The 27,544-nt window shown below is 39.9% G+C and overlaps 1 protein-coding gene across 3 annotated transcripts; it reads left to right on the top strand.

Annotated features, from left to right (window-relative positions):
- Window positions 1-27,544, top strand: DDX6 (DEAD-box helicase 6). 3 transcript variants are annotated; one of them, XM_037882159.2, is made up of 14 exons: window positions 1-109; window positions 3,960-4,432; window positions 6,480-6,543; window positions 7,010-7,114; window positions 8,476-8,605; window positions 9,203-9,349; window positions 9,853-9,947; window positions 12,650-12,772; window positions 13,221-13,349; window positions 13,796-13,912; window positions 15,343-15,406; window positions 18,482-18,583; window positions 19,972-20,151; window positions 23,244-27,544. In XM_037882159.2, exons 2-13 carry the CDS (start codon window positions 4,233-4,235, stop codon window positions 20,145-20,147), a joined length of 1,452 nt encoding a protein of 483 aa, XP_037738087.1. In that variant the 5' UTR covers window positions 1-109; window positions 3,960-4,232; the 3' UTR covers window positions 20,148-20,151; window positions 23,244-27,544. The 3 variants fall into 3 exon arrangements, with proteins under 3 accessions (XP_037738087.1, XP_037738086.1, XP_037738088.1); XM_037882158.1 differs by lacking the exon at window positions 1-109 and adding an exon at window positions 341-498; XM_037882160.1 differs by lacking the exon at window positions 1-109 and adding an exon at window positions 341-498 and having other exon boundaries at window positions 23,193-27,544.

Below are 27,544 nucleotides of genomic sequence, written 5' to 3'. Positions count from 1 at the left end.
CCGCCGCGGGGCAGCCAGAGGCGGGCCCGGCGGGGCGCGGCGGAAAAGACACGCGGCTTCTCGCGGAGTGCGCTTTCGGCCGGCCGAGCCTGGAAGCGCCGAACAGCAGGTGACGGCGGGTTCTGGGTGGCTCCGCGTGGGGCTGTGGCAGCGACGTGGGAGTTGGGGTCGGTGGGGCGCGCTGGAGGGCTGGTGAGGGGCCCGAGGGGGGGCGTGGCTGGCGGCGCGGGGCTGCTGCCGCCTGTGGGGTACCGGTGTGAAGAGCTGGCGTGTGCTGAGGGGCGCACCGGCTCCGCCAGGAGGCCGCTTCGAGGCTAGCGCTGAGGTAACGGAGGCGGGCCGAGGGGCCGGGCCTGCCTGCTTACCAGGCCAGGAGGGGGAGGGCAAACGGGAGGAAGAAGGAAGCCGCCATCTTGGAGCGTCGAATCGCCATAACAAGGCACCAAGCGGGCGAGTGCGAGGACTTTTATACCCGGGGGAGCGCAGCCGGCGGCGGCGGTGAGGAGGTTGCCGGGGATGCGGCTTTCGGGGCTGGGCATGGGGGCGCGCGGGCATCGACTGCCTGTACTTTGGTGAGGCCTGCGGCCTGCTCTGGAGAAGGGCCTGGGCTGGGCCGGGCCTAGCGGGCGGCCACTTCGGACTGGAGGCGGGGGAACGCTGCGGAGGGACTTGGCGGGTCTCGCCTCGCCTGCCCGCTTGGGGTCGGTGTCCCATGGGGGGGCCTGCAGGCGTGTTAGGGCACCGGGGGTGGGAGGAAGCGGTTCGCGAGGGGGCGGCGCTGCGGCGTGGGTGGGTGGGTGGCTGGTGGTGGAGGAGCGGGGCGGGAGGCCGTGAAGTGGGGGGAGGCGTGTATCTGGTAGCCTGACCTTGAGGGGTGCGGGGGCGCTTGGTGTTTCTGGTGCGGGACCCTACACTAGCCTGCGGGGTTGGTGTATCTGGGGAGCACCGCCCCCCTCGGTGCCTGGGTCCCGGAGGGGGCGGGAATGATCTTTTGTTTCCTCGACGGATGTTGCCGGAGTCGGGTGCCCGCTGATGTTGCGCAGATAAATTTTTAGGGTTGTGCCTGTTCCTACAGGCTGCTCCAGTCTGGCCGCAAATGAACGCGGCTTATGTACGTTTGTTGTTAAACTGGGGCGCCCCTCGGTTGTGGGGGAGCCGGGCTGCTCCTGTTTTTGCCTGGTGAAATCGCCCCCTTCCCCAAGCTTTGCACAAACTTCTCCGGACACTCAAACTAAAGCTCTTGTCAGTCCCAGGCAGAGGCCCATGGCGATGTGGGAGTGAATCAATAAAAAGTGCTTAAGCTGCTGCGCTCCATTGTTTGTTTCTGAAAATGAAACGTTCCGTTATTTTTTTGTGGGGAGGTGGGGAGAAGGATGAGCATATGGTTGAAATTTCTAAACTGATTGAAGCTGCAGTGAGGTCCTTACATTAGAGGAAATGTAAGTCGGTTCTGGAGCAGCTCACCTCGGCCTCAGGATTCTGTAGGACTATTTGCTTGAACCCTAGCAAACAATGGAAGACGTGGTTCCTGGGGTCACTTAAAAAGCACCCCCCAATTTTGTGTTTCTTCCTGTAGCATTGTGTGCTCTTTTTAGGCAAAAATCAAAGTTCCTCAGGGAAAGGAAGATGTTTACTGCAAAAGGGCAGTGGAAATGTGTAGTGGCAGCGGCTTCCATAGTCTGCATACGTGGTCAAAATCAAGAAAGGAAATGCTTAGACTGGGGGTGGTGAGCTTTGCTAGTAGAGGGCACTAGCTTTCAAAATGGTGGTGTTGCTTGTCCCTGAAATTTTAGGTTTGTTCAGATTTCTTAAATATCGTTTTACTTTCTTACATGTTATACTTTAAAGTTTTGGGATCCTACTGTGGGTGTGGGTTAAGATATTTAAAGGCACTTTGCCAGGTAAAATAAAAAGGAAAATGGGTTACTAACAACACATTATTAAAAAAGTTTAAAGTTGAGTCTACCTCTTGCTGTATCTCTCTGCTGTTTATCTTTTTTGTTCTACTGTCCTAGCTATATGCTTGATATTTGAGTTGTAACACAAAAGAGAAATGTCTAAATGCAAATAGTGTTTCTCTTGACTTCTTAAAAATAAAAATATTTTTACTATGACAGTGTCCCTGTAAATTAAAGGTACTTGAAAATGACATCCATCCAAAAATATTTCACCTACTCATAACAAGAGTACCATCTAAAATGACTGACTGACAGAGATTGGAGGAAAGTATTTTTTTTAAGATTGCTTTGTGCAGTTGGCAGTACTTCATATACTAATTGTTTCCCTTCCATAGTAAGTCATTTGTTCTGTCTTTACTTTGAAACACAAATAAATAAATAAAGGAAAAGGGGAATGTTTGGAAAAAAAAATAAAAACTTGATTGTAAAACCATAAAAGTTGGCAGAAATATTCAGAACCAGGTTATAGAACCTGAAACTACTTTTAACTGTTTTTAAAGTGACTAGATATTGGTGTCCCTTTAAGGAATGTTAGTATTCGAATTCTGTGGGTGGATTTTACCTGGGTATGGGGAGAGGTATTTTATAAACAACATTTGTGTAAGAGTGCAGTAATCAACCAGTGCTGCCTTTGTTTTACATTTATTGTGTAAAATGCAGCTGCTCTGAGATAATGATACTTACTATATGTCAAGCCTATAAATCCTTTTTTGAAACTGCTATTGATAGGCCTGTAGACTTTACTTGTTAGTAACAATTCTAGGGTTACTTCAAACAAATTAATCTTACAATTTTGTACTTTGGTAACTTTCTATGAAGAGTACAGGTCGTGTGTGTGTTTGGTATCTTGTTAGCCAAACAGTCAGCTATAGTTACTTTTCCAATACTCCTGCCACTAACTTTAAATTTGTTCTGTATGTATCTGTTTTCTGAGAGGTTTTCCAGTGACAAACTTATTTTGAACGTAACTCAAAGGGTGTTAGCTCAATTAAAAAATTAAGAGGGAAATCTCTAATGATACATTTGTATCTGAATTGCTATCTCTAATTAGAAAACTTAACCACTGCGAGCATTTTTTTTATTTGTGAATGTAATAAAACAGGAAGCTGTTTTGATTCACTAAGAGTGAAGGACTTGGTTTCGCTATTTGAAATTGAAGTTTTATTGTTTTTTAAATTGTAGTTTACCTGTTAAACCAGCTGTTAAAATTAAACCTCTACTTAAACAGAAATAGAATTTATAACTTTCGGATTTCCAGTGTTTTTCTGATTACTTCAGATGATTTTCATCTTGCTTACCATATTAGTAAGCCCACCCACACTCTCTCTCCCCTACTCCTCCAATTGAGATATTAAAGTAATTGCGTAGTGCGCCAACCCCCAATTCTCCCTATAATTTAGATAATTTTTTCACTTCAAGGTCCAAGAGACACAGGCAAGGTTTTCATCTCAAGGCCAAAAGACCAAAAACATCAAGATACTTGATCACGGACTTGGATAGGCCAAGAGACTACTTACACTTGATCTTAGCTCATAGAGCCGAGATAATAGTCCTATTCTTCATCTCCTGTCCTTAATTCATGTGCACCATTGCTTTGTGGTGGTAAACAGCTGCTGTGTTCTGCCCCTTGGCTGCACTTCAAGCTTGGGTGAAGTAATCTCTATGACTCATACCTATGTTCCTGGGGTGTAGTTAATATTTGTAAAGCATTTCATCACATAAAAGATGTCAAGAGTGCACATCTTCACAGAGTTCCACATGTGAAGTTGTATTCAGTTTACGATAGTTGTGTATTCAAGTGTCATGAATAAACCAAAAGTTAACTTCCCTACTTAAAACTGATCTTCTGGGTGCCTTTGTTTAAAGTACTGAGGATTTGGATGCTTGTTCTGGTGATGCTTCAGTTAAAGTATCAAAATAGTTTGTAATGATCATATAATGTGATATATTTTTACACCCTAAATCCATGTATTAATTGTTTTTTTTCTGCATCTTTTTCAGACTGAAGTGAGTGAATTCACATATAATTCAACTTTGTTAGAGGGCTTTTTTTAAAAAAAAAAAAAAAAAGTTGTTCCACGGTGCATCAGAGCAAGTTACTACTTTACTGTTGAGTGACTTACAGGTGCTTGCCTGCATTGCAATAAAGGACTCATATATTGAGCAAGACTTATTTATCTCTTCATTTTGGAGAGTCTAATAAACTGTTATTACAGTTTCTGTACTGACTTTCAAAGTTTTGAAGTCTAAAAAGACATCTTTACAAATAAAAACATGAGCACGGCCAGAACAGAGAACCCTGTTATAATGGGTCTATCCAGTCAGAATGGGCAGCTGAGAGGCCCTGTAAAACCAAGTGGGGGCCCAGGAGGTGGGGGGACACAGACTCAGCAACAGATGAATCAGCTGAAAAACACCAACACAATCAATAATGGCACTCAACAGCAAGCACAGAGTATGACCACCGCTATTAAGTAAGTATTTGCATAAATGTTAAGCAGCATCTGAAACACTTGTTTGAGCTACCAGGCATTGGAGAGAATTTAAGATTCTTGTGTTGTTGTTTAAGTTTTATATCCTAGTATTACTTTAAAATTCAGTGTAGGCTGTCAAATGAGGAATATGAAGTACTGATAATTGAGAAAATAAATGTGAAATTAATAGACTTTCTCTGACAGATCCTGGTTATTTATCAGTTGTGAGAATTAATAGTTAAGGCATTTTGTCAAGTTGTATACGATTGAAAAGCAAAGGTTGATGGCCTACCTTAATTCCTTTTCTTCTTTTCTTGATAGCTCTTCCCCCAGAAACATCTTCTCATCCTGATCCCTTGTTCAGGATTGATGCTAGGGGTGAGGGGAAGATGTGGAGTCTATTTGAGTTTAATAAGAGTGTGTATGATTATAGCTTTTAATACAGGTGGCAAGTTGTGACATAATGGACCTTAAAGTCACTTTGTTGAGAGTACTGTCCCCCACTCCACTCATGTATATATACACACACAGGTCAATTACATGACATTTAGTAGATATTTTTCATTAAATGCTAGAACTAGAGCTAAATATTTTAAAACTGGGAATGCCAGTTTTTCATTGACCTTAAACCACTCATTTTCTTTCCTGAATGATTTGCAAAACATGATTTAAAAAATGTCTGATCCCTCAGTTTAACACTTTTTTATACCAGTACAGGTTTGAATAAAGTGTACCTGGAACAAGTGCAACACTAAACCCCTCCCCCATTCCCCCTTCCCAATTTAGGAATTTCTGAAAATGCATTATAAAATGTGGATTTGGGAGTTGGAAATTGAAGTAAAAGAACTGTTCCAGATCCAGTTCCAAGTTTTGGTCTGTATAAGAACTAGAGACTTGTGTATGGATGATTATTTTTCTTCCGTAGTGCATGAATGAAAATTATAAACATCTTTATGCTTTTAACTGCTTTAGTAATTTTGAAGAAACTGCCTGCCAGATGAAGAGAATGCAATTCACAAAAGTGGTCCAACATATAGTTTTGGTTTAAATAGTAAAAAATCTTATGAGTTGCTGATAATCAGCTCACCGTGTCCTGTTAGCCAGACTATCAGCTGGGGATGGGAAGAGAACTTTTCTCCTTTTCCCCCCTCAAGGTTTAGTATTGTGCAAATTAGACAAATGAATTATGGGTTCTTACTGTCTTTCAAGACATTAGATATGAGCACTTGACACTGTTTGGAGCAGATACAGGTTATGATGGACCAGTACTGTGTTGTCATAGGATTATAAGAACTGTCATATCTTTTTCCAAAGATATGGTTGGCTAATATTAAGGAAACTAACCTTTTCCATTATGACAGGTTTCAGAGGAGCAGCTGTGTTAGTCTATATTCGCAAAAAGAAAAGGGGTACTTGTGGCACCTTAGAGACTAACCAGTTTATTTGAGCATAAGCTTTCGTGAGCTACAGCTGACTTCATTCGATGAAGTGAGCTGTAGCTCACGAAAGCTTATGCTCAAATAAATTTGTTAGTCTCTAAGGTGTCACAAGTACTCCTTTTCTTTTCCATTATGTTACTTGTCATGTTTGGCTCTGAAATAGTGAGGGGAACTTGATGAGGTGAACAGTTGTTGATCATATTTGCTAATGGTTATAAGAGCGAGTAGATAATGTGTGCTTGAGAGACTCTTCTCTTAAAATTGTCTAAGATAAGAGCAGCATTTCTGGGTGACATAATTATGCCAGGTTCTTTGGTGCATTTACTACATTGCACCATTTAAGTGGATGCTGTTCAGAGAGAAGTATAATGCTCTGGGTTTGGGACTTGAATTCAGGGACTTCTGAGTTCTAATTCTTGTTTTGTCATGGTGGTCCTTGCCTTGGGTAAACAGTTTAATCTCTGTACTTCAGTTTCCACATTTGTAAAACTGGGGAAATAATTACCTCACAGGCAGGTTAAGGATTTGTTAGTTTGTGCAAAGTACTAATTGTTACTAAAACAGAATAGAATTATTTACGGTTATTAACTAGTGCTTTCACATTGCAGACCTGGTGATGACTGGAAGAAGACTTTAAAACTCCCTCCAAAAGATCTGAGAATCAAAACTTCGGTAAGGATGTTTTAAAGGTCACTACAAGCAATGGGTTGTGAGTGTGAGATAAATTGCAGTGACAGTGTGCTAGCAGTGAGAAAATTCATTTCTGATCTATTTTTAAAACTTAATTAAAAGGAGATATACTTGGCAAATATGTTGAAACTCGGGATATATTTTTACTTTAAGAATACTACAGGATGAAGTCTATTAGTGCTTTTGCTTCAAAACGGATATGTTTTAAGTGTGTATGCAGATTACTTTGCTTGGTTCCCCAGTAACCAATACTACCTAATTATCCATGGTTGCACTACACAGATTTTTGTGAACTACTGTATGATGGAGGGTGGGAAAGGGCTTGTTACTGCATTTTGCCTTGTCTTTGTCCTGGTTTTATAATCTGTGTAAGTTAATTCAGTCAGACCAATTTATGGGGATAATTTGTATGAACTGGTGTTACCGTTCTACTTTCTTAATTGCTCAGGATGTGACCTCCACAAAAGGAAATGAGTTTGAAGATTACTGTCTGAAACGGGAGTTGCTGATGGGAATTTTTGAAATGGGCTGGGAAAAGCCATCTCCTATTCAGGTTAGTACGGAACAGATTCTTTGCGCCACATGCGGATTGTTTCATCTTAGATATCTCCTAGTCAGTCATTGAAAGCTTTTGGGCATACTTGAGGTTTTGACACTAAGGCTTTGACCGTATAATTTCTGAAAAACTTACTTCATACTAAACTAAAAAATACCTAGTAACATAGAAATTCGGCTTTTTTACCTTTTAAAGGCTTGACGTATGATTCTGTTTATCGTAGAGAGGTTAGGGGGTTGTAGGCCCCAATTTGCTAAGATGCTTCAAATGTGTAAGTAGTCCTGTGGATATCAACAATCTTCTTTGTTCTTTTTTTATGGACAAACTTAATAGCTCTGAGTTGATCTGAGCACCACAGAGGTAGTCATCACAAAAAATCTCTGTAGAATCTTACAGCAGTTCATCTCACCCCTTAGTTGCAGCACTGTGCCAGTCTAATCACAAACCTCACAGCAGAGGTGGGGCAAAAGGTGACTGAGATGTACTTCGATGGAAGCTAATACAACCCCCCAGTAAAGTCCTCTCACTCTCTTTTTCTGATGTTTCTCTTGTTTTATGATCTGCAAATTATTTTTAGTGGGTGGGGGTGTGTGTGTGTGGTGGCTTTTTAATTGAGCACTGGAGAAGAATTAAAGTACACACAACTGGTCCATTTCACCTCATCAGTGGAGAATATGATACAAGGCATTCTGAACACTTATCTTAACTTGGGCTCTGTAATCTCTGTTACTTTGTCTAAGTGTTAAAGAATGGTTTTATACTTTTTACTGAACAGCAGAAAGAAAAATACTTCTGGTCTTTGAGTCTGGAGCTGGCTCCATAAAGGATGTCTTAAATTTCAAAAGCTAATAAGCCCTCTGTTTTCATGATGTAATGGTAAAATATATATACGATCTTGAAGTCACACAGGCAGTTTTCCCTACTACTTTTCCTGGCCTAATCGGTGTCTGGAATGGGGGTTATGGTGGAGAGCCTTTCTCTCCCCATGGTATAGTTCGATAGCACCTCTCCCCCATCTCCTTTGTTGTACTTTATGTATGTACTCTGCACATGAGAATCATTCCTATGGTAGCTGGTCCATTCACTCTTCCTATGACCAGGCTAGAGTAGTAGGGCATTGATAAATGGGATACTGGGAGCAGTTTTCTCACAAGTGGGATGCTGAAATGCTCTTTCTTGATCAGTTTGTTGTCTTTGTGATGAGGTTGGTGTACTTTCATATATAGGGTCTTATAACTCGGTGTTGCACTGGAAAATTCTCCTGTCCCTTATCAGGGTCAGTGTTAAACAGGGCCTATTTTTTTAAAGTTGTAGTTGAGGTTATTTTACTGTTGCATTGCCCTGTGCTTGCTTTTCAGGAGGAGAGTATTCCCATTGCTTTATCTGGTAGGGATATTTTGGCTAGAGCTAAAAATGGAACGGGCAAGAGCGGAGCCTACCTCATTCCATTACTTGAACGGCTAGACTTAAAGAAGGACAATATACAAGGTGAGTTGAAGACAGGTTTACATAAAGCTCCATCTAGGAACTAACATGAGTAGCCCGGTTGCTGCACACCAGTATTGGTGGGATGGGACATTAGAAGATTGTAGGTATCAGTGTAGCTTGATGGCCTGCAGATTTATACCTAAAATTGGTGGCTGAATTTTTCAAAGCAACCTGGGGATTTGGACACACTTTCAATTAAAATTAATCCCCAAGACTGCTTTGAAAATCTCAGCTATTACAAATTTCTCATCATCCTTGCTTATATGCCCTGAAAAAGGTGTGTGGTGTACAGGTGGCTGGGGGTATAAATTGTGTCTGGCACTATTTAAGCCTACACAAGGAATGCCAGTTAACTTACAGTGCTTCAACACAGTGATATTTCTTTGTCATGAAGAATACCTATGTAGTTTCCATGACGACTCATTAACGGGTTTAAGAAGGTTTATGAAAATTCTTAAAGTTTAGCCATCATAGAGTTTGAGTACATGTGTTCATAAGCATGTCATTCTTTAGTGCCTTTTTGAACTGGGAGGAAGGCAGTATTAAAAGATAAAATGCATCCTTTGTGCTGAGGATTTTGTGCATCTTCTCTTTCAGCAATGGTGATTGTTCCCACTCGAGAACTAGCATTGCAGGTCAGTCAGATCTGTATCCAGGTTAGCAAACACATGGGAGGTGCCAAAGTGATGGCAACAACAGGAGGAACCAATCTGCGTGATGACATAATGAGGCTTGATGATACAGGTAAGGACACTTCCCAGTTAAGGTTGCTGCTCCTTAGTGGCTTGCACAGTACTGCAAAACACAGCATTAAAATATCTCCCTTTCAGCTACTGTTATACTAGCATTGGCCTTTTATGAGCCAGGATGAGGTTTTATGCATCCCTTCTATAGTCATCTCTAAGGACTGGTCTATACAAGCATCTAGTTTGCAGGAAACTGGGGTGTGAATATGTCATGTGCCAACTGTCCAGGTGGACACTACTTCAGTACACTGTAAGTTCTGTAGTGCACTTCAGTCTACACCGCTTTGAAACCAGAATACCTCCAAGCATATTACATAACTTATAGCGTGTGGGAACAGGGTCCACGTAGATGATTAGTGCATGTCAGGCTACCTTGAGGTAGATTTTACACACCAATTTTCCACAAACTGTTGGTACATACAGGCCCTTAAAGTTGATTTAATGTAATTGTCTTATCCAAGCAAAAATTCACCTAAATGTGTGTTTTTATAAAATTTACAGTGCATGTGGTGATAGCTACCCCTGGAAGAATTTTGGATCTCATCAAGAAAGGAGTAGCAAAAGTTGAACATGTCCAGATGATAGTATTGGATGAGGCAAGTTGCTGTCTTAAATATCTTTCAATGTTTTGCAGACCATTAACAGGAAGTTAAAACAATGACACATCTCGGCAGGCCTGCTCATTGAGCATTGCTGGCCAGTAAAATTTTCAGACTTTCTGTCGACATCATAAAGCTGAGATTGATCCATTTCTGCATTTTTTTCAGGGTGGGGAAGTAGCCTGGGGGGAAGAGTTTTCAGCATGTACTTTTCTCAGAGACTGTTAAAAGCAAACTGATAGGGAAAGTTTGCTTTCCCTTTACTTTGTAGGACCACTGAGCGTTAGGTTAACAATCTCTCTTCTGAAATGGGTAGCTCTTACTCTTCCATTTAAAATGACTGTTGTAATACAAACCTTTCAGTATAAACTGATATACGAAGATCCAGTAGATTCATAGATTCCAAGGTGTCTGACCTCCTGTACAACATATGCCATAGAACTTCCCCAAAATAATTCCTAGAGTGTATCTTTTTTAAAAACATCTGATCTTAATTTAAAAAATCCACCACGACCTTTGGTAAACTGTTCAAATGGCTAATTATTCTCACCATTAAAAAAATATATGCATAATTTCCAGTCTGAATTTGTCTATCTTCAGCTTCCAGCCATTGGATCATGTTCTGGCTTTTTCTGCTAGATTGAAGAGTGTGTTACTAAATATTTGTTCTCCAGTAGAGTAAAAGCAGCGTTCCTTCTAACTTCTCTTGAAACAACTGAATCTGAGTCAGAGGCTGGGAGAGTGGGGATGTGAGAAATAGTTTGCTACATCCAATAGACATTGGGTTCATACTGGATAATCGGCTGAACTTGATCTCCTAGTGTGATGCTGTGGCCAAAAAGGCTAATGCGATCCTTGGATGCATAAACAGGGGAATCTTGAGTAGAAGTAGAGATTATTTTATCTTTGTTTGGCACTGGTGTGGCTGCTGCTGGAAAAGTTTGTCCTGTTCTGGGGTCTCCAGTTCAAGAAAGATGTTGAAAACGTGGAGAGGGTTCAGAGAAGAGCCATGAGAATTATTAAAGGGTTAGAAAACCTGCCTTATGATGATAGACTCAAGGAGCTTAATCTGTGTCACTTAACAAATAGCTGACTGCGAAGAGTTACAAAGAGATCTCACAAAATTGGGTGACCGGGCAATAAAACGGCAGATGGACTTAATAACGTCGAATTTCAAAGTAATGCACATTGGGAAAACGTAATCCCAACTATACAGACAAAATATGGTCTAAATTAGCTGTTACCACTCAGGAAAGCGACCTTGGAGTTATTGTGGAGATATCTCTGAAAACATCTACCCCATTTACAGTGACAGTCAAAAAACCTCGCAATGTTAAGACCCATTAAGAAGGGGATAAATAATAAAAGATAAAAATATAATGTCACTATATACATTTGATGGTACGCCCACACCTTGTATACTGCATGCAGTTCTGGTTGTTTCATCTCAAAAAAGATACATTACAATTGGAATAGATGCAGAGAAGGGCAACAAAAATTATTAGGAGTGTGGAACAGCTTCTGTATGAGAAGACAGTAAGACTGGGACTGATCACTTTAGAAAAGAGATGACTTGCCGGGGGGGGAGGGGGATGTGATAGAGGTCTATAAAATCATGAATGGTGTGGAGAAAGTGAATAGGACAACATTATTTACCCGAAGGGTAATATGTAACAAAAGATCAAACTCCTAGGCAGCATGTTTAAAACAAAGTATTTCACACAGTCAACCTGTGTAACTTGTTGCTGTGGGATGTTGTGAAGGCCAAAAGTATAACTGGATTCAGAAAGGAATTAGATAAGTTCATGGGGGGGAGGGAGGGCAAATAAGTCTATCAGTGGCTGTTAGACAAGATACTCAAGGTCACAACCCTGTGCTCCATGTGTCCCTAGACCTCCCAACTGTGGGAAGGTGGGACTGGACAATAGGGATGGATCACTTGAAATTGCCCTCTGAAGCATCTGGTACTGGCTGCTGTCAGACAGACAGACAATACTAAGCTAGATAGATCAGTCATCTGACCTAGTATGGCTGCTCTTCTGTTAAGGTGGTGAATTGATCAGTCTGTAAGTATGTACATGGGGAACAAATATTAAATAATGGTCTCTTCATTCTAGCTGAGAGAGGTGTAACATGATCCAGTGGATGGAAGCTGAAGCAAGTCTGATTCAGATTAGGAATATGGTGTACATTTTAAACAATGAGCAATTATCCATTGGAATCATTTACCAAGAGTGCTGGTAGATTCTCTATCACTGACCATTTTTAAATCAAGATCAGATATTTTCTGAAAGATATGTAGAATCTAGGAATTATTTTGTGTAAGTTCTGTGACCTGAGTTGCGGTCTGACTAGATGATCACAAGGGTCCCTTCTGGCTTTAGAATCTATGAGTTCCAGTTAAGGAATGGGAAATCTCTTCTGCTCTTCCTTCCTCAGTCTGGTATGGCTCTTAAATTGGAAGAGTTGGAAGTGAGGCAGCATAAATTGCATTTCTCGGTGTCTCTGCAGTTGAAGTAAAGCTTTTTCCTAGTAGGTAAATAAAGCTGTCCATGAAGCAGTATACTCCAAAGCAAGCTTTCTACCTCACAAGTAGAGGAGAACATTAGTTATATTTCATGTTCTTCTAACTTAACATTAATAAAAAACATCCAGAATGTGCAGCACTGGTATATATATTTTTTTTCTTCTCATCGCAGGCAGATAAATTGCTGTCTCAGGATTTTGTTCAAATAATGGAGGACATTATTCTTACGCTACCTAAAAACAGGCAGATTTTGCTCTACTCAGCCACTTTCCCACTTAGTGTACAGAAGTTCATGGTAAGTGGCCTCTTGATGTCCATTTGGGTATGGAGTGCATGGATGTGTGGAGACTTTGCCCTCATGCACATAGGTAAATGTGCATCATGTAAACAGGGTGGTGGTGGGGTTTTTTTTTTTTTTTTTTCTTGATGTGATTTATGCATGGGTATTCTAAGTTGCATTCTGGATTTAGTTTTGTATCCTAAAAAACATTAAATGGGAATATTAAATAAACATCCATTGTACATAGTTTTTTCTTATTAATACTGGCTATCTGCAACTGCAGTCTTGGGATGCACACTCCTGTTTGGCTTTATCTGTTGGGGTTGTGCTAGCATAATTGTTGACAGGTGATGCATCTCAAATGGTAGGATAGTAGGTTAAGGTAAGAAAATATTTAATTTTTGTGAGTAGACAGGCATGTCTTTTCTATCTTAATTTAATTTGAAATGCTTCTTTATTTCAGAATTCCCATTTGCAGAAACCCTATGAGATTAACCTGATGGAGGAATTGACCTTGAAGGGAGTTACCCAGTACTATGCCTATGTAACTGAGCGGCAGAAAGTACACTGCCTGAATACGCTATTCTCCAGGGTAAGTATGCTACTGGGCAGTGTGATGCAACTAGACCAGTCTGAACCACTTCAATTATCCTTCAGAACATAACTTAATGGCAAAGATATGCATTCTAGCAAGAAAGGAGATTTTCCTTAACCTAGTGTTTTTGTTGTTTAAAAAATGGCTTTCTTTAAATGAACAGTGATATCTTGGACCATTTACTTTGATGCTGTAGCTTTGAAATTTGAAGCCCAGGATCTTTTCTGAAAATGCATATTCTCTTGCTGTACTATTAAACTGCAGACCTCGCGATAGGAGAACTCTCATTATCTTCTCTTTGCAGCCAGAAGAGTGAGTGACTTCTTCTAGCTGGAATCCCAGATACATGTTTTGCAGTCCTGAAAGGGATGCATTCTCCTCAGATTTCAAAGCTTTGTAAGTAAAATGCTGCTGCTGTTTAACGCCTCTCTCTCTCTATTCAGCTCCAGATTAACCAGTCAATCATTTTCTGCAACTCCTCACAACGGGTTGAACTGCTAGCCAAGAAGATCTCCCAGCTGGGCTATTCCTGCTTCTATATCCATGCTAAAATGAGGCAGGTGAGTGTGAAGCTATACCAGTTAGTATGAAAGCAACTGATGATAACTTAATACAGGTGTGAATTAGAATTGTAATATTTAGTCCTTCAAGAACTGTAACTCAAGTGTTGTACTGCTTAATTAAAGAAATTGTGATCCTATTTCTTAGCACAGCAACTCAGTCACATGATCAAAAGCACCTTAATTAAAACCAGTTTTGATACACATTTCATGTCTTACATTTTAGTTGTCTTATGTGATTCCATTGATATGTTTCACAATTTTAGGTCAGTTCTCATCATGGGTTAGCTCCAGACTTCAATACTGATCTTGTCTCCGCAAACTAGCAAACATTGGTGGTAGGCTCAGATGCTGTTTGTAACCAAATTTCATTTTAAAACCTTTTGATTCACATTTGTTTTTTATAAATGGATGTTAGAACTTTTCAGCTGCTACTCACTGGTAAGACAACTAATCCAAATACTCCCCGGGCGGAAAACAAACTGTAATGTGTTTTCTGGCTGCTCTCAATATTGACTGTTCATTGAAATCTCAATAAAAAGTTTTTAGTGGCACAAATCAGACTTCCAACTAGCTGATCTTCACAGCACAATGCAGTGCATATTTGTTTATGCATCTCAGGCCTATCATTTATTTAAACTGGTTGATTAAGATTGATACTGCTTGAATTTTTTCAGTGCTGCCAAGATGGTGCCATGGTTATTGATATGTAAAAATACATACACTAAAAATAAAATGAGTAGTGAGTGAAGACTTGAGTTAGCAGAAAGAGACTGACTTGTCGTGCATTGATTTATAACATAAATTATGAATAGATCTCTAAGCAATAAAGTAAATTGAATATTTTTACTCAACAAATAACACAATGTCTTGAAAAAGACTTGATAGTCAAAATATCTGGAATGGAAATAAGTAACTTTTCAAATTTTAGATTTTCTTTAGGACAGCTGTAATCCAGGTGTACTACTAGGAGACCTGATTTCTAATCCCAGTTGATTTATTGTGACTTCTGGCAAATCACTTAATTTGTCTGCTTCAGGCCTTCTCTAAATACAATTTTGTGTAGCTTTTCAGTACAGAAGCTGATGTAGTTAAATTCATACAAGCCCTTTGGATAGACACTCTTCAGTTAGAGTGCTTTAAATTTTGTTTACTTTAAGAGGCACTCTTAAACAGATTGTCCATCCACGGGAATTGCATCAGTTTCTGACTAGTTTAATTAAATATCTATACCCAAAAGTTGTACCAAAAGCCTCTTTTGTTGAAGCACTTTAAAATGGATGAAAGCACAAGAAGTGCTCAGTATTATTCTTAAAGAGTGTGTTCAGTTTTCATTTTTCCAGTGTTTATTCCGGCTCATGGGGGAGAGAAGTAGTAGGACCCATGTTTCAGTTTGTAAAAGCTGCTGATATTTTTTTCTGCTCTCCCAGGAACACCGTAATCGTGTGTTCCACGATTTCCGAAATGGCTTATGCCGGAATCTTGTTTGCACTGGTAAGTGTTTCCTTTCTTTTGTTTAATCCTTTTTCAGTTTTAGTAGTAAACGCAGATCATTTGACTTCTAGAGGTTGCAGCTGGAACCAGACTATAGATGCAATCAATTCACCTGCTTTTTATCATAATGAAGAAAACTATACTTACCTTCAGTGATCAGAATCTTTCAAGACTATAAGAAATGTCAGGCTGGAAGGGATCTTGAGGGGTCATGTAGTCCAGCCCCCGAGTGCTGATTCAGGACCAAGTAAACCTAGACCATCTGACAGGTGTTTCTCAAGCCTTCTCAAAACCTTCAATGAAGGGAATGCCAGAGTCTATTCCCAGAGCTTAACTTCCCTTATAGTTAGAACGTTTTTCCTGATCCCTAACCTAAATCCCCCTTGCTGCAGATTAAGCCTATTACTACTTGTCCTGCCTTCAGTGGATGTGGGGAACAGTTGATCACTGTCCTCTTTATAACAGCCTTTAACATAGTTCAAGACAGTTGTTAAGTCCTCACTCAGTCTTCTTTTAGCAAGACTAAACACGTTTAGTTGTTTTAACCTTTCCTTAAAGGTCAGTTTTTCTAAACCTTTCGTCACTTTTGTTGCTGTTGTCTGGACTCTATTCAGTTTGTCCACATCTCTCCTAAAGTTTGGTCTCCAGAATTGGACAATGGTCTCCAGCTGAGGCCTCACCAGTGCCAAGCACAGCAGGACAGTTGCCTCCTATGTCTTAATATGGGGCTCCCCATTAACACACTCCAGATTAGCCTTTTTCACAGCCTTTTTCACAACTGCATTGACTCATTCACTTTGTGATCCACTATAACTCCCAGATTATCTTCAGCAGTACTACCACCTGCCCAGTTATTCCCTATTTTGTAGTTATGCATTTGATATTTCCTTCCTAAATGTACTACTTCACATTTATCTTTATTGAATTTGATCTTTTTTATTTCAGACCAATTCTCCCATTTGTCAAGATCATGTTGAATTCTAATCCTGTTCTCCAGAGTGCTTGCAACCCCTCCAAGCTTGATGTCCTCTGCAAATTTTATATGCTTACTCTCCTTGCCATTACGCAAATTTTTAATGAAACTATTGAACAGTACTGGGCCTAGGACTGACCCCCGGTGGGATCCCACTAGATTGTCCAAGTTTGACAGTGAACTGTTGAACTACTCTTTGAGTACAATCTTTCAGCCAGTTGTGCATACCCTCATAGTAATTCAGTCTAGACCATGTTTCCTTACTTTGCTTATGAGAAGCATGTGGAACTGTATCAGAAACATTATTAAAATCAAGGCCAGTAACCCAGACAAAGAATTAAATTTGACATGATTTGTTGACCAATCCATGCTGGCTATTTCTTATAACACTGTTTTATTCTCCTAGGTGCTTAGTTTAACAAATTATTAAACAATCAATTTGTATCTCTGTTATGTAACATTACTGTTTAAATGTTACAGTAAGATTGTGCAAGAACTCCTAAGATGAGATTTCAGGCATATATATGCAGACTGTGGTTAAATAAGGACAAAAGGCAAATGTTAAATTCTCCTGCCCTCCTCCCCCAACACTGACTTGGAATGTTTTTGAGGCATTCATTATTTGCATATTATCGTGAACCATGTAGCATCCTTCCTGTTATGCTGAGTTTTACTCATGTCCCACCTAAATGATTGTATAAGAGTAATTTATAAAACTGCCCTTTAATTAGTCTTGCATTTGACACATGGACTTCTTTTTAAGACATACTTCTTTACATAGGATAATTTTAGAAGCAGCTGAAGTATAACAGAAAAAACTGTGTTTTCCACTGAATGCATCCGATGAAGTGAGCTGTAGCTCACGAAAGCTTATGCTCAAATAAATTGGTTAGTCTCTAAGGTGCCACTAGTACTCCTTTTCTTTTTGTGAATACAGATTAACACGGCTGCTACTCTGAAACCAGAAAAAACTTGTTTAACCTTTTTAATAACTGTAGCATCTTCCTTTGGGGCCTCTTACTTTATCTGTTACAAAGTCTGGCCAAGCTCCTAGTGTCCTGCACTGCATCCCCATATGTTGTAGGTAACAGTCATTACCTTACTTCATCATAAATTGGTGTTTAGTTTTTGAAAGGATAACAACTACCAGAGTGCATGAGTCATGACTAACTTAAAGTAATTTCTACATAAAGAGGTATAGCTTACTTTTGCACATTATTGTGTCAACTATTGAGGATCAAACTTGCCTATGAATCCTTCTGGTAATTTAGCTTTTGCCACAACCTTAGTATTTTTAACATTTATACAAGTAAAATATTAATTAGTTGAAAAAGTATGTAGGTACTCTATGTGCACTAATTTTGTTCTGTTACATTTTTGTGGGGGGGTTTAGATAACAAAATTAAGCTAAATTGCTGATTTCTTATTTTGAAAAAAACAAGTTTTTAAAGTGTTCTGTTTTAATCTCACACTTAGAGAACTGTGTGAAACTGCAGTCCTGCCTTTCATTCAGCCTGTTGTCAGGATTCCACACTGCAGTAGTTGCTGACGAGTGGTGTTGCTGACTTCATCAATTCAGTACCTGATTGGAAGCTTGTATTCTAAGAATAGTAACTTCTCCAAAATGCATCAGAAGAAAGGCAAAATAGTTAAATTAGCTGGAAAACAAGTTGTATAAGCCTTTAGAGACTCAATTGAAAATCGTGTACTTTCCCTTCAAGGGAAAAGGGTGTTGTGAAATGGATGCTCAGACGTAGGCAAAATGTTAGAGGAGTTGTTCCTCATATGAAGGATCCTCAATACCAAGTCTGGAAAGCTCGTGTCTTGATGGTTCTTCACAATGTTATCCAGGCCCAAAATGGGTGAGGGGAAGATTTTTTTGAACAAAATTTAAATACAAAATAAGCAGTTCTCACAGGAGAGATTCACCATCCAGTTTCTTAAATATACTAACCATGTTTTAAGGGTATTTTATCATGCTCAAGTAACCTCTCCATCCTAGGTAGCCTTGTCCCCTAGCTCCTGTTGTACCCTCCCATTCCAGCTCGTGTAGTGGTTTTTGGTGAAATAAAATCCATTAATTAAATGGAATTCTGTTTCAGATCTGTTTACCCGAGGTATTGATATCCAAGCTGTGAATGTGGTGATAAACTTTGATTTTCCAAAGCTGGCAGAGACGTATCTCCATCGTATTGGCAGATCAGGTGAGGGAAGGGAAGTGTTCTTCAGGAAAGCTGTGCAAATAAATAAGTATAATTTGCTACTGCTCAGATTTACTTCTGCTTTTTATTCTGAAGTATTGTGGGTATCTCTCAAATGGCTTGAAGCGAGTTGGTGGGTTGTTTTAATTTAATTTAATTAAAATGGCCTGTACAAAGATAAAACTTCATTCCTTTTTCACCAAGGAAAAGCTGTGTAAAGACCTTCTCTTTTAAGGTGTGTTGGAACATTATACAAAACAGGATTAAATGGTTAGGTTATTGAAATTGGCCCAAATATCTGTTTAATTTTTAAATATTTTAATCAAAATATACTTTCAGCCTCCTAAGACAGGTTCCTTCTCGTGGCAATCTAAGAAAACTACTCAAATAGCTGTGTGCATGTGCATTTTAAACACACGCTTTTCTGCAGGGAGGGAGAGAGAAGATTTTTGTTGATACTTGGGGTCATAAACAATAAGACATTACAATTAATGTCTTGACACATGTATGTGTATGTAAATCTTAATACAGGATCAACAATAGCAATATATTGTAAATTAACATTTCCCTTTTTTCAAAATAGTTCAAACACAACCATAACTTAGTATGAATAGTTATACAGACATATCAACTTCTTTGGTTTTTTTTTTTTGAGGAGAAGCTGAATGTTTTTGGGGATTGTGGTGAGAAGGAAGTTTCAAGAGAATAGAAAGAAAGGAAAGTCAAGGGGGGAGAGGAAGGATGATGTAGTTCAGTTATTAACCACTGGTAAACACACACTTGTAACCGTGCCACTTTTTTCTTCTGTATATACTCCAAAGATTTTTGTCAGATGTCTGAATGTCAGTGGATTGAAACTTAAAATTATTCATTCCTAGCTAGCAAAGGCACATCAGAGAGGACTCAATCTGTAAAGTTTGAATTCAGTTGTGTTTGAGTTATCAGGGTGAGGGAGAATAAAAAACACTGAATTTTGTGTGCTCGCCCCACCCCCCTCTTTTTTTTAAACAAAAACCTCTGCACACAATTATTGGCTTAACTTTTCAATAAAATGTTGTGATTGGGCAGACATCAGATGGGACAATAGCCTGAAAGGAGACTGTTCAGAAATCTGTAGAGTTTAATTGGTGTATTTTAACATGGTTCTTCTCCTTTGAGGAGCAGAAATGTCACTTTTTTCTTTTCTGAAGCAATACTAAAAAATACAGCAATAAATGGGGATGTGAAACTTAAAATAGCTACTGTACTGATGTGCTTGAGGGTTTGGATTGGTCAGTCTTGTCTGAAACTACCTTTTTATTACTGCATGATCACGTGTAAGCTGGTCATGTGACAACCTACAGACTTGTGTGATAAAACTGTTACTACTTTAGCCTTTCTTTTTTGTGAAGGTCGCTTTGGTCACCTGGGCCTGGCCATCAACTTGATCACCTATGATGATCGATTCAACCTGAAAAGTATTGAGGAGCAGTTGGGAACTGAAATTAAACCCATCCCAAGCAACATTGACAAGAGCCTGTATGTGGCAGAATACCACACTGAACCTGTAGATGATGAGAAACCTTAACCATGTGCGTATATGATTGCTCAGAAAGCCACTGAATTGAAGGCTGGATGTGTGGCAGTGGGGAAATAAATTGAGGCATATAGAATAAGTTGATTGTATGGATCACTTCACTTCACTTTTTTCTTACCTTTCCTTCCCCTTTGATTTTTGATTTGTCCATTCCACTCTGCATGGTGAGCTGCACTAAATAAGGAGTAGCCTTCAGACTAGCTGTTTTGACCTAATCCGGTATCTGGACTGTGTCATTCTCCTGCATACCCTCTTGTTCAGTAATGTTGTGCCAAAATGTATGAACAGGTGTTGTGAACTCAATGGATAAACTAATTAATGAATGGGCATAGCATACTTACGATTTATTAATGTATGAAGCAGCCTTTTCCTCACTTGAGTTGCTGACTTTTGTGTGTGTTTTCGAGGTAAGATAAGAGTTTATTGCCTGGTCACAAGAAACTCTGAGAAGGGAAGAGGCAATAAACGTGGCTCTCTGCTGAATTTTGGACTCTTATCCTCATTGATTTATTAGTATTGGTAACACCCAGAGGCCCTGATCAAGACACCATTGTATTAGGCTTTGTACAGGCAGTTTTTTTTTTTTTTTTAACTTCAGAATTTTGAATGGCGGTGCAGACCCCTTTGGAAATCTTAGATCTAGTCTGCAAACCCCCAGGTGTCTGTGGACCACAGGTTGAAAACCACTGGTATAGGCAATACAGTAAGAGAGTCTCTGCTCCAAAGAGCTAACAAGGGAGTGGGACGCAAGGGATGAGGGGATGAAAGTAAATACACCTCATTGCATAGACTAGCTATTGCAGAAAATTTATGGGTCTTGATTTCAGTTTCTTTTTAGAAACTGGTTCTTCCCAACTGAAACAGCCGCTATTGGTTAACTGACTTCTTACAGGCATTACAGCAGAGGTGGGTGATGAGGGAGCTGGTAATGGCCTTATGGATCAGTTTGAGGAGGCTGTTGCATGCATGAGGTTCAGGAAGAAAGAAAGTGCAGAAATGGCTGTGGGAGAAGCTGAGAAACAAGTGGATGAGGCTAGCATTATTGGAGTGGAGAAAGTTGAAAGGCTGATGCAATAAGGCTATTTAAATGAGTAGGGAGGGGCAGAGTTGTGAAGGGCCTTGAGTGTGAGGACAAAATTTTAACTTTGTATGAAATGGAGTACTAACACAAGGGCTCAAAGGGAGTGTGATGGGTAAGAAAAATGTCTGAGCAGCTGTTTTGAATGGATTTGTGAGGGGCAATGGGTGTATTAATTAGGGGTGTAAAAGGTTAACCGGTAAGAATTAGACTAACCGTTAACCTGGTGGACCCGTGCCAGCTGGAGGAACCCCAGCGCTGAGCTGGTGGGAAGGACCCCCACCATGCTGGCAGGGCCCCTGGCACTGGCTGGGCTGGAGCAACCTTGGTTAACTAGTTCAGTTATATAATTTAAATAGTTTAACCAGTTCACTTTTTTAACTGATATTTACATTGCTAGTATTAATGGGGTCAAATAGGAGGAGGTTAGAGTAGGCAAGATGGAAAAGGAGGGCGTGAACTAGAGTTTTAGCAACGTTATGAATGAAGAAATGACAGGACTTGGATTTTGTCTGGGATGTATTAGGTAAGGGAGAGAGAGATGCCAAAGATGATCCTTGGGTTATGGAGTAATAGGAGTATAGGAAGGATGGGCTGATGTCTGCAATGAGAAAGTGGGGAGTGCGGAGGAAAGATGCATTCTGTTAGGGAAACAGTGAGCCAAGCACTTCACCTATTAAAATGAACAGATTCAGACACCCAGGAGCCTACGGTCTTTCCCATTTCCTGATCTATTGGAGATGCAGTATTTGCTTGTGTAGGCTCCTTGAAGGAGAGAGAAGCTGTGTATGTTAAGGATGGTTTATTTCTGTAATTCACTTTGGTTGCCACTAGATGTCTCTCTGAAATGGCTTTTAAAAAAAAAAAAAATCCAAAACGCTAGTCTCACTTCCCAGCACCACAGAGAGAGTCTCCTGCTTATGCTTCAGCCTATCCAGCAAAAATGTTTGCAGTTGATGAGGTAAATCCCTCATGTTTGTTGTTTGGAATTGTAGTGCTAGTTAACGTACCCTGAGGTTATAATTCAGCAGCATAGACCTTCAGAGACTTTGTGGATACTTGATTCCACCTCCTCAGTCATTGTACTATGTTTCCTATAGATGATAGAAAAGGAGAGAGTCAATTCTTTTGTTTCTGGAAGCAGGAACCAAAACATTGATCAGGAATTTTAATGGATCTCTGAAACAATGCATAATCTGTTTGTTCTAGAAAGAGCTGCACCCTGAAACTAGATATAGGAGGAGACTATTTAACTTCATTAAACTACGCCAAGGAAAAATTAACCATTTGTTTCCTCACTGGAAATATTGAAGGGGAAACTAATAATTCTAATCAAGCCAGGCTAACTTGTACCCGCTGTGTGGCTGGCAGAGCAGACTCCTTTTTGAAGGAAAAAGTTGGTGGCTAATGGTAATACTGTAACTTAGAGATTTAGCGTACAGGAATTGGTTAATTTTAGAATGCCTTCAGAAGGGAGTGTGGTACTAGCATACCTCGTAGAGCTGCCATTGAGAGCCACTGACTGCGGAAAGCCTGTATTGTGGGTAGTCTGAGGCATGGAAGTGTAGCCTGCACTTGTGATTTGGGTGCTTGAGATACAGGAGGCTTTCAGAGTTGTAAATAAATTATTCTGAAATCTTTGATTAAAGAGCTCAGCCACTTAACCAAACGATGGCTTCCTGTTTTTTTAAAGGAAAGTTCCTTTTTTCCATGCATTCATCTTTTGGGCTGTTCCCTTTCCATCACCCAGTATGAGTGGCAGCTTCCTGTTTTGTTACTTTATTCGACACTTATGTTTGCTATAAAAGCAGTCATCAACATATATCATGCTATAGCCTTTCATTTAGTAGGGAATGTTAGGCTTGTATAACTTTCATGCAAAGTGACCAGAACTTCAGTTAGCTTTAAAAGCTGCTAAACCATAAAAACTGAATTACTTTTCTGTATTTTCTTCCTAGGTTTTTAAAACAATTTTAGAGAAAACTAACTGCAGGATCTTTGGTTTTTAGGCTTTGATTACAAACACCAGAAGCTGAAGCCCCTTGATCCAGATCTGTGACACATCGTTTCCTTGGGGATATCCTTCTCTTTTTGGGTTTTTCGTCTTCTTTTCATTTTGGAACTATGAAGACTAAAGAGCTCAGACATATTTTCTTTTCTTTTTAAATTTGGCAACAAGGAAGAAAGAAGATAAAAGAAGGAATACTTTTTTGTTTTTTCACTTGTTTGCACTGTGTGCTGATTGAACATTAGTTGCACTAAACTGCTGGTTTTAAAAAATTTTCTTTTGGGGGGGGGGCGCAGGGGCAGCGGCAGCAAGGGAAGAAGAGAAACCCTGAAAAGAGAAGAAACTTGATGAACAGAAGTTTGTCTGCAATTTCAAATTCTCCAACAGCTCACTGAGTGCATTTCAACTTCTCCCTGGTTACTCATCCGTTTTTAAGCTAAACAGCTTGTTACTTATTCGTGCAAAGTGCCTTATGCTATGAGACCATTCAGAATATCACCTTTCAGATACAGCCCGTGGAATCAACAGCTTTTTTTCTTTCCAGGTCAAAAGTTCCCAACCCGTCTCTTGCCCTCCCCCCACAATATTCAAGCCCAGGGCTGCGAGATGAAACTATCAGTAATGTAATGTAACACTTTTTTTGTTTAACTTTTTGTTAAATTGGAGGAGTTGATATGCAACTGCAGTTCACCCACACTGTAAATACATGTATTTAAAACAAAAACCGCTAAAAATCTGGGCTGATAAGGTGCAACATCATAGCTCTAGAAGGAAAGAGCAGCCTATCATCTTTTGCGGGAGCCATATGAAAAGCTCGTATGCTCTAGCAGAACACTAAAGACTGGTTTCCATAAGTCTCCATTAGTAGTTATAGCACTTGATATGTAGACTTATTTCAGAACCATGGCCCTCTTTCCTCTGGCACAGTGTCCCATTGAAAATTGGATGTGTATACTTGTATAAACTTGTAAATACGTTTTTTCTGTTTTGGGTTCATATATAACTTTTTTTTTTAAATGAAAGTTGCTGGGGCTAAAGGGATTAGACTGATTATGGGAGCAGCTAAAGGTGAGAGGGGCTCAGTTTTCTGCAACACTAAACATCTGAAAAGTGCTCTGACCACTATGAAGAGCAGGCCTAGACAAGTGTCCCTTGTCAGGGTGGGTTTGCTCTGGTGCTTGCAATATTGTCTTGTGCCGCTCTTTTTGGAAAAGATTACTTGTTGGGTTGGAAAAGCCTCAAACTCCATAGCTTAACTTGTTTGAGGTACTCTTTGATTTCCCTCTTAAAATTCCAGGAACTTTACAAGCTCTGATGAGGGCAAAGACCTGTGTTCCACCTTGGCATGAGGGAAATCCAGTAGCTATTAGTGTAGCTGAGCAGAACATAGGTGTGAATTTGGGTTTAAAAGAAACAATACAAAACCAACTTACATGCATAAACTGACAGTTCTGGAGCTCTCTTGGGTGTTTCACCTCCTGCAGCATTGTGCATACTCTGCCCAGAACAACCTTTATATAGATTTGAGCAGGAAAAAGCAAATCCTTTAACTTGTTAACTTTGAAGGCACAGAAAGCTGCTTGCCATCTTCTGTTTTTTGGCATGAACTGCTGTCTGTCATTCTGCGTTGTATATTACTGGAGAATGCTTTATGGTCAAGTAGTGTTGCTTTAAATTGTGCCCCTCCCAACATGCTTGATGTTTGGCCTGATCTACAGGCAAAAGGAGTGAGACAAATCAAAACCAGTAAACTTTTTTTTTAAATTTCCTTTTAGCCTGTTCAACTACAGTTTGTCAGGAGGCACCTGGATGAAAGCAATCCCTTTTGGTCAGTTGTACTTTGCATATACCGATGCTGTACTCACACCGTGCTTGTTTACCTGAATATGGACATGGGAATTAATAATTTCTCCCCATTTTGACTATAAAAAGTGAAATTGCTTTTTGTTGGGGTTTTTGGGGGGGGAGGGCAGGGGAGGGCAGATTTATCCATCCAACTCCTTGAGGATCAGAAATAGAGCCAGGTGCCTCCTGGTGACAACTTTCAAGGTGAAAAGTGTGGGGTTGTGTTTTTTTTTTTTTCCCCTAATCTACAGTGACTCTGTAATAACTGTAGCAAAAGCTGCACTAAAGTACAAACTCAAGAGCTTGGTCACAGGCACTCTGTGAGCCACTTATTAAGTTGGCAGGTACCAAATGTAAACAAGTAGTTTTGGGGTGCTTTTTGGCGGAGGGAGGGAGTTTGTGGGTGGTAAATTTTGACCAAAAGTAAAATCTTGCTCTTGTACTGCAGCCAGTGTATGATTTTTTTTTTCAGTAAGACAGAAGAGGGATCATTTTAGTGCAACAAATTTAAAAAGAAAAGTGTAAATAAAAATTATCTTATGACAGAGCATGCACATGCAACGAGAAAAGGATAGCCGTGCTGAGAGTCAAAAGTGCGTGCTCTGCCTGGATTTGTGGTAGGTTAGCCTGATGCCATGTTCTGATGGTCCCTCTTGAAGCACAGAATTTTTAAATTGAAAGTATTAAAGTCTGCCTCTGAGGATTGGCACTTACCTAGACTATCAGGGGCACCATTTTTAGGTGGCTTTCTCTAGAAGAAGGAAGCAGTCTGATTCTGGTGCTAATAGGCTATCTCTAAAATGTATATGAACTTGCAAAAGGAAAGATGCTCCAAATGACTAGGCAAATCCTAGTCTTTATTTCTCCCTCATGAAGGAGTGTGTAAAACTTGACCGTCAGGTTTCTTCTGGCTTCTTATTTTTACAGACTACTTGCCAACATTTCCATGTATTCATTATTTCAGAGCAAATACCTGCTTTTAATAATCCCCAGGTCAAACATTTGTTCTGTGATCAAGTTCTTAATGGGATATTGAGAATTTTACATGCTTTTCCATATTTTTTCCCCCAAGAAGGCAAAAAAATACATTGTTAACCTATAAATCTGATATTAGATCCTGTATCTTAAATCCCACAAGTGGAAGGAGGTGGTAGTGAAATGGGGGCACAAGTCTGTAGCCAGTTGAATTGTGACTAAAAATCTAGACTGGCTTTTCAGAGTGTATTGTACAAATGCACTGCTGTAGCTGGAGTGTTTCGCCAAGGGGAGGGGGGGTGGGTTGGTCTTAAATATTTTCATTTCCAGAATGAGATGGGAGCATCTTTCCTTTGCCTTCTGCTTTGTGTCTTTATATGGAGCAGGGTGAGAACATGAAAGCTTGACACAAAGACCTTACATATGTTGGCATCAAATCATCTCATTCTGACTAACTTTGTTCTTTATTTTAGTGGTGGGGAGGGTGTCTGCACCAAGGATTTAGAAATGTTTCAGATGGTTGTATTCCATCAGTGACTGACATAATGCTGCCATGAAGAGACCATCATTCAGCCTTTGTGTTTAAAGCGCTGTTCTAGTTAGTTTTTTACAAACATATGAACTTCTGTCTCTTAATGCTAGGAGTCTGATTCTGTTGGTGTACTATCCATTGCCAGCAATGGACTTGATAATGCTGCCGGTGCCAAGGAGCTTATTGGTTCATGGGAACAGAGTGAACTCTGGTCTCAGGGACTAGAATAGTGTTGCTGCCACGGCAAAAGTTTGGTAAAATTAGTTCAAGCCAAGAACATTTGGATGCCATGACCCTTTTAGTCCAATTTTAAACCAAGACTTCTCTTTACAACAAATACGTGGTGGCTGGAGTGAAAAGTATGTCAGACCAATGAAAAATCGGTACATGAGGAGGGTAGTATGCCTTATAGCTTTGCTCCCTTCACTGTTCTGCAGCTTAAAGTGTTCCCCTATTTGAAGCATTGTTAAATTCTTGTGTAGACAGAAATGGGGATGGGAGTGGGGAGGGATAGGGTATACTAAGATACAGGCTTGCTGTATTTTAACCATTAATTGTGGGGAAGGGGTGTCTGGAGAAAAATAGTCACTGTTCCCTTTATTGAAACAAACTGGAACTTATTTAAAAGAAAAGTTTTTTGTTTGCAATTCAAATAAGTTTATGATCCATTGGTCCCCTGTTAAAAGGGCTGTGTTCCACTGATAAGTGAACAGGGCGGACTAGAACTTGGAACATTCAAGGGAGGGAGGGGAAAAATTGGCTTTTTGTTTAATTGGCAAACTGTCCAGTGGAGCTGAGTTTTCCTTGGGAATGTGTATATCTGTATGTACATGCGTGTGATGGAAGGCTGTGACTATGTGAAAATCTTCACTGAGTTCAGAGTACGAAAAGATGAATGATAAAATCCTGATTTTGTTGATTAAGCTCAATAAATGCTCACTGGAACTCCA

Source organism: Chelonia mydas, chromosome 22, assembly GCF_015237465.2.
Source record: "Chelonia mydas isolate rCheMyd1 chromosome 22, rCheMyd1.pri.v2, whole genome shotgun sequence".
Lineage (NCBI taxonomy): Eukaryota > Metazoa > Chordata > Testudines > Cheloniidae > Chelonia > Chelonia mydas.
This window is presented reverse-complemented; position numbering and strand designations above follow the sequence as displayed.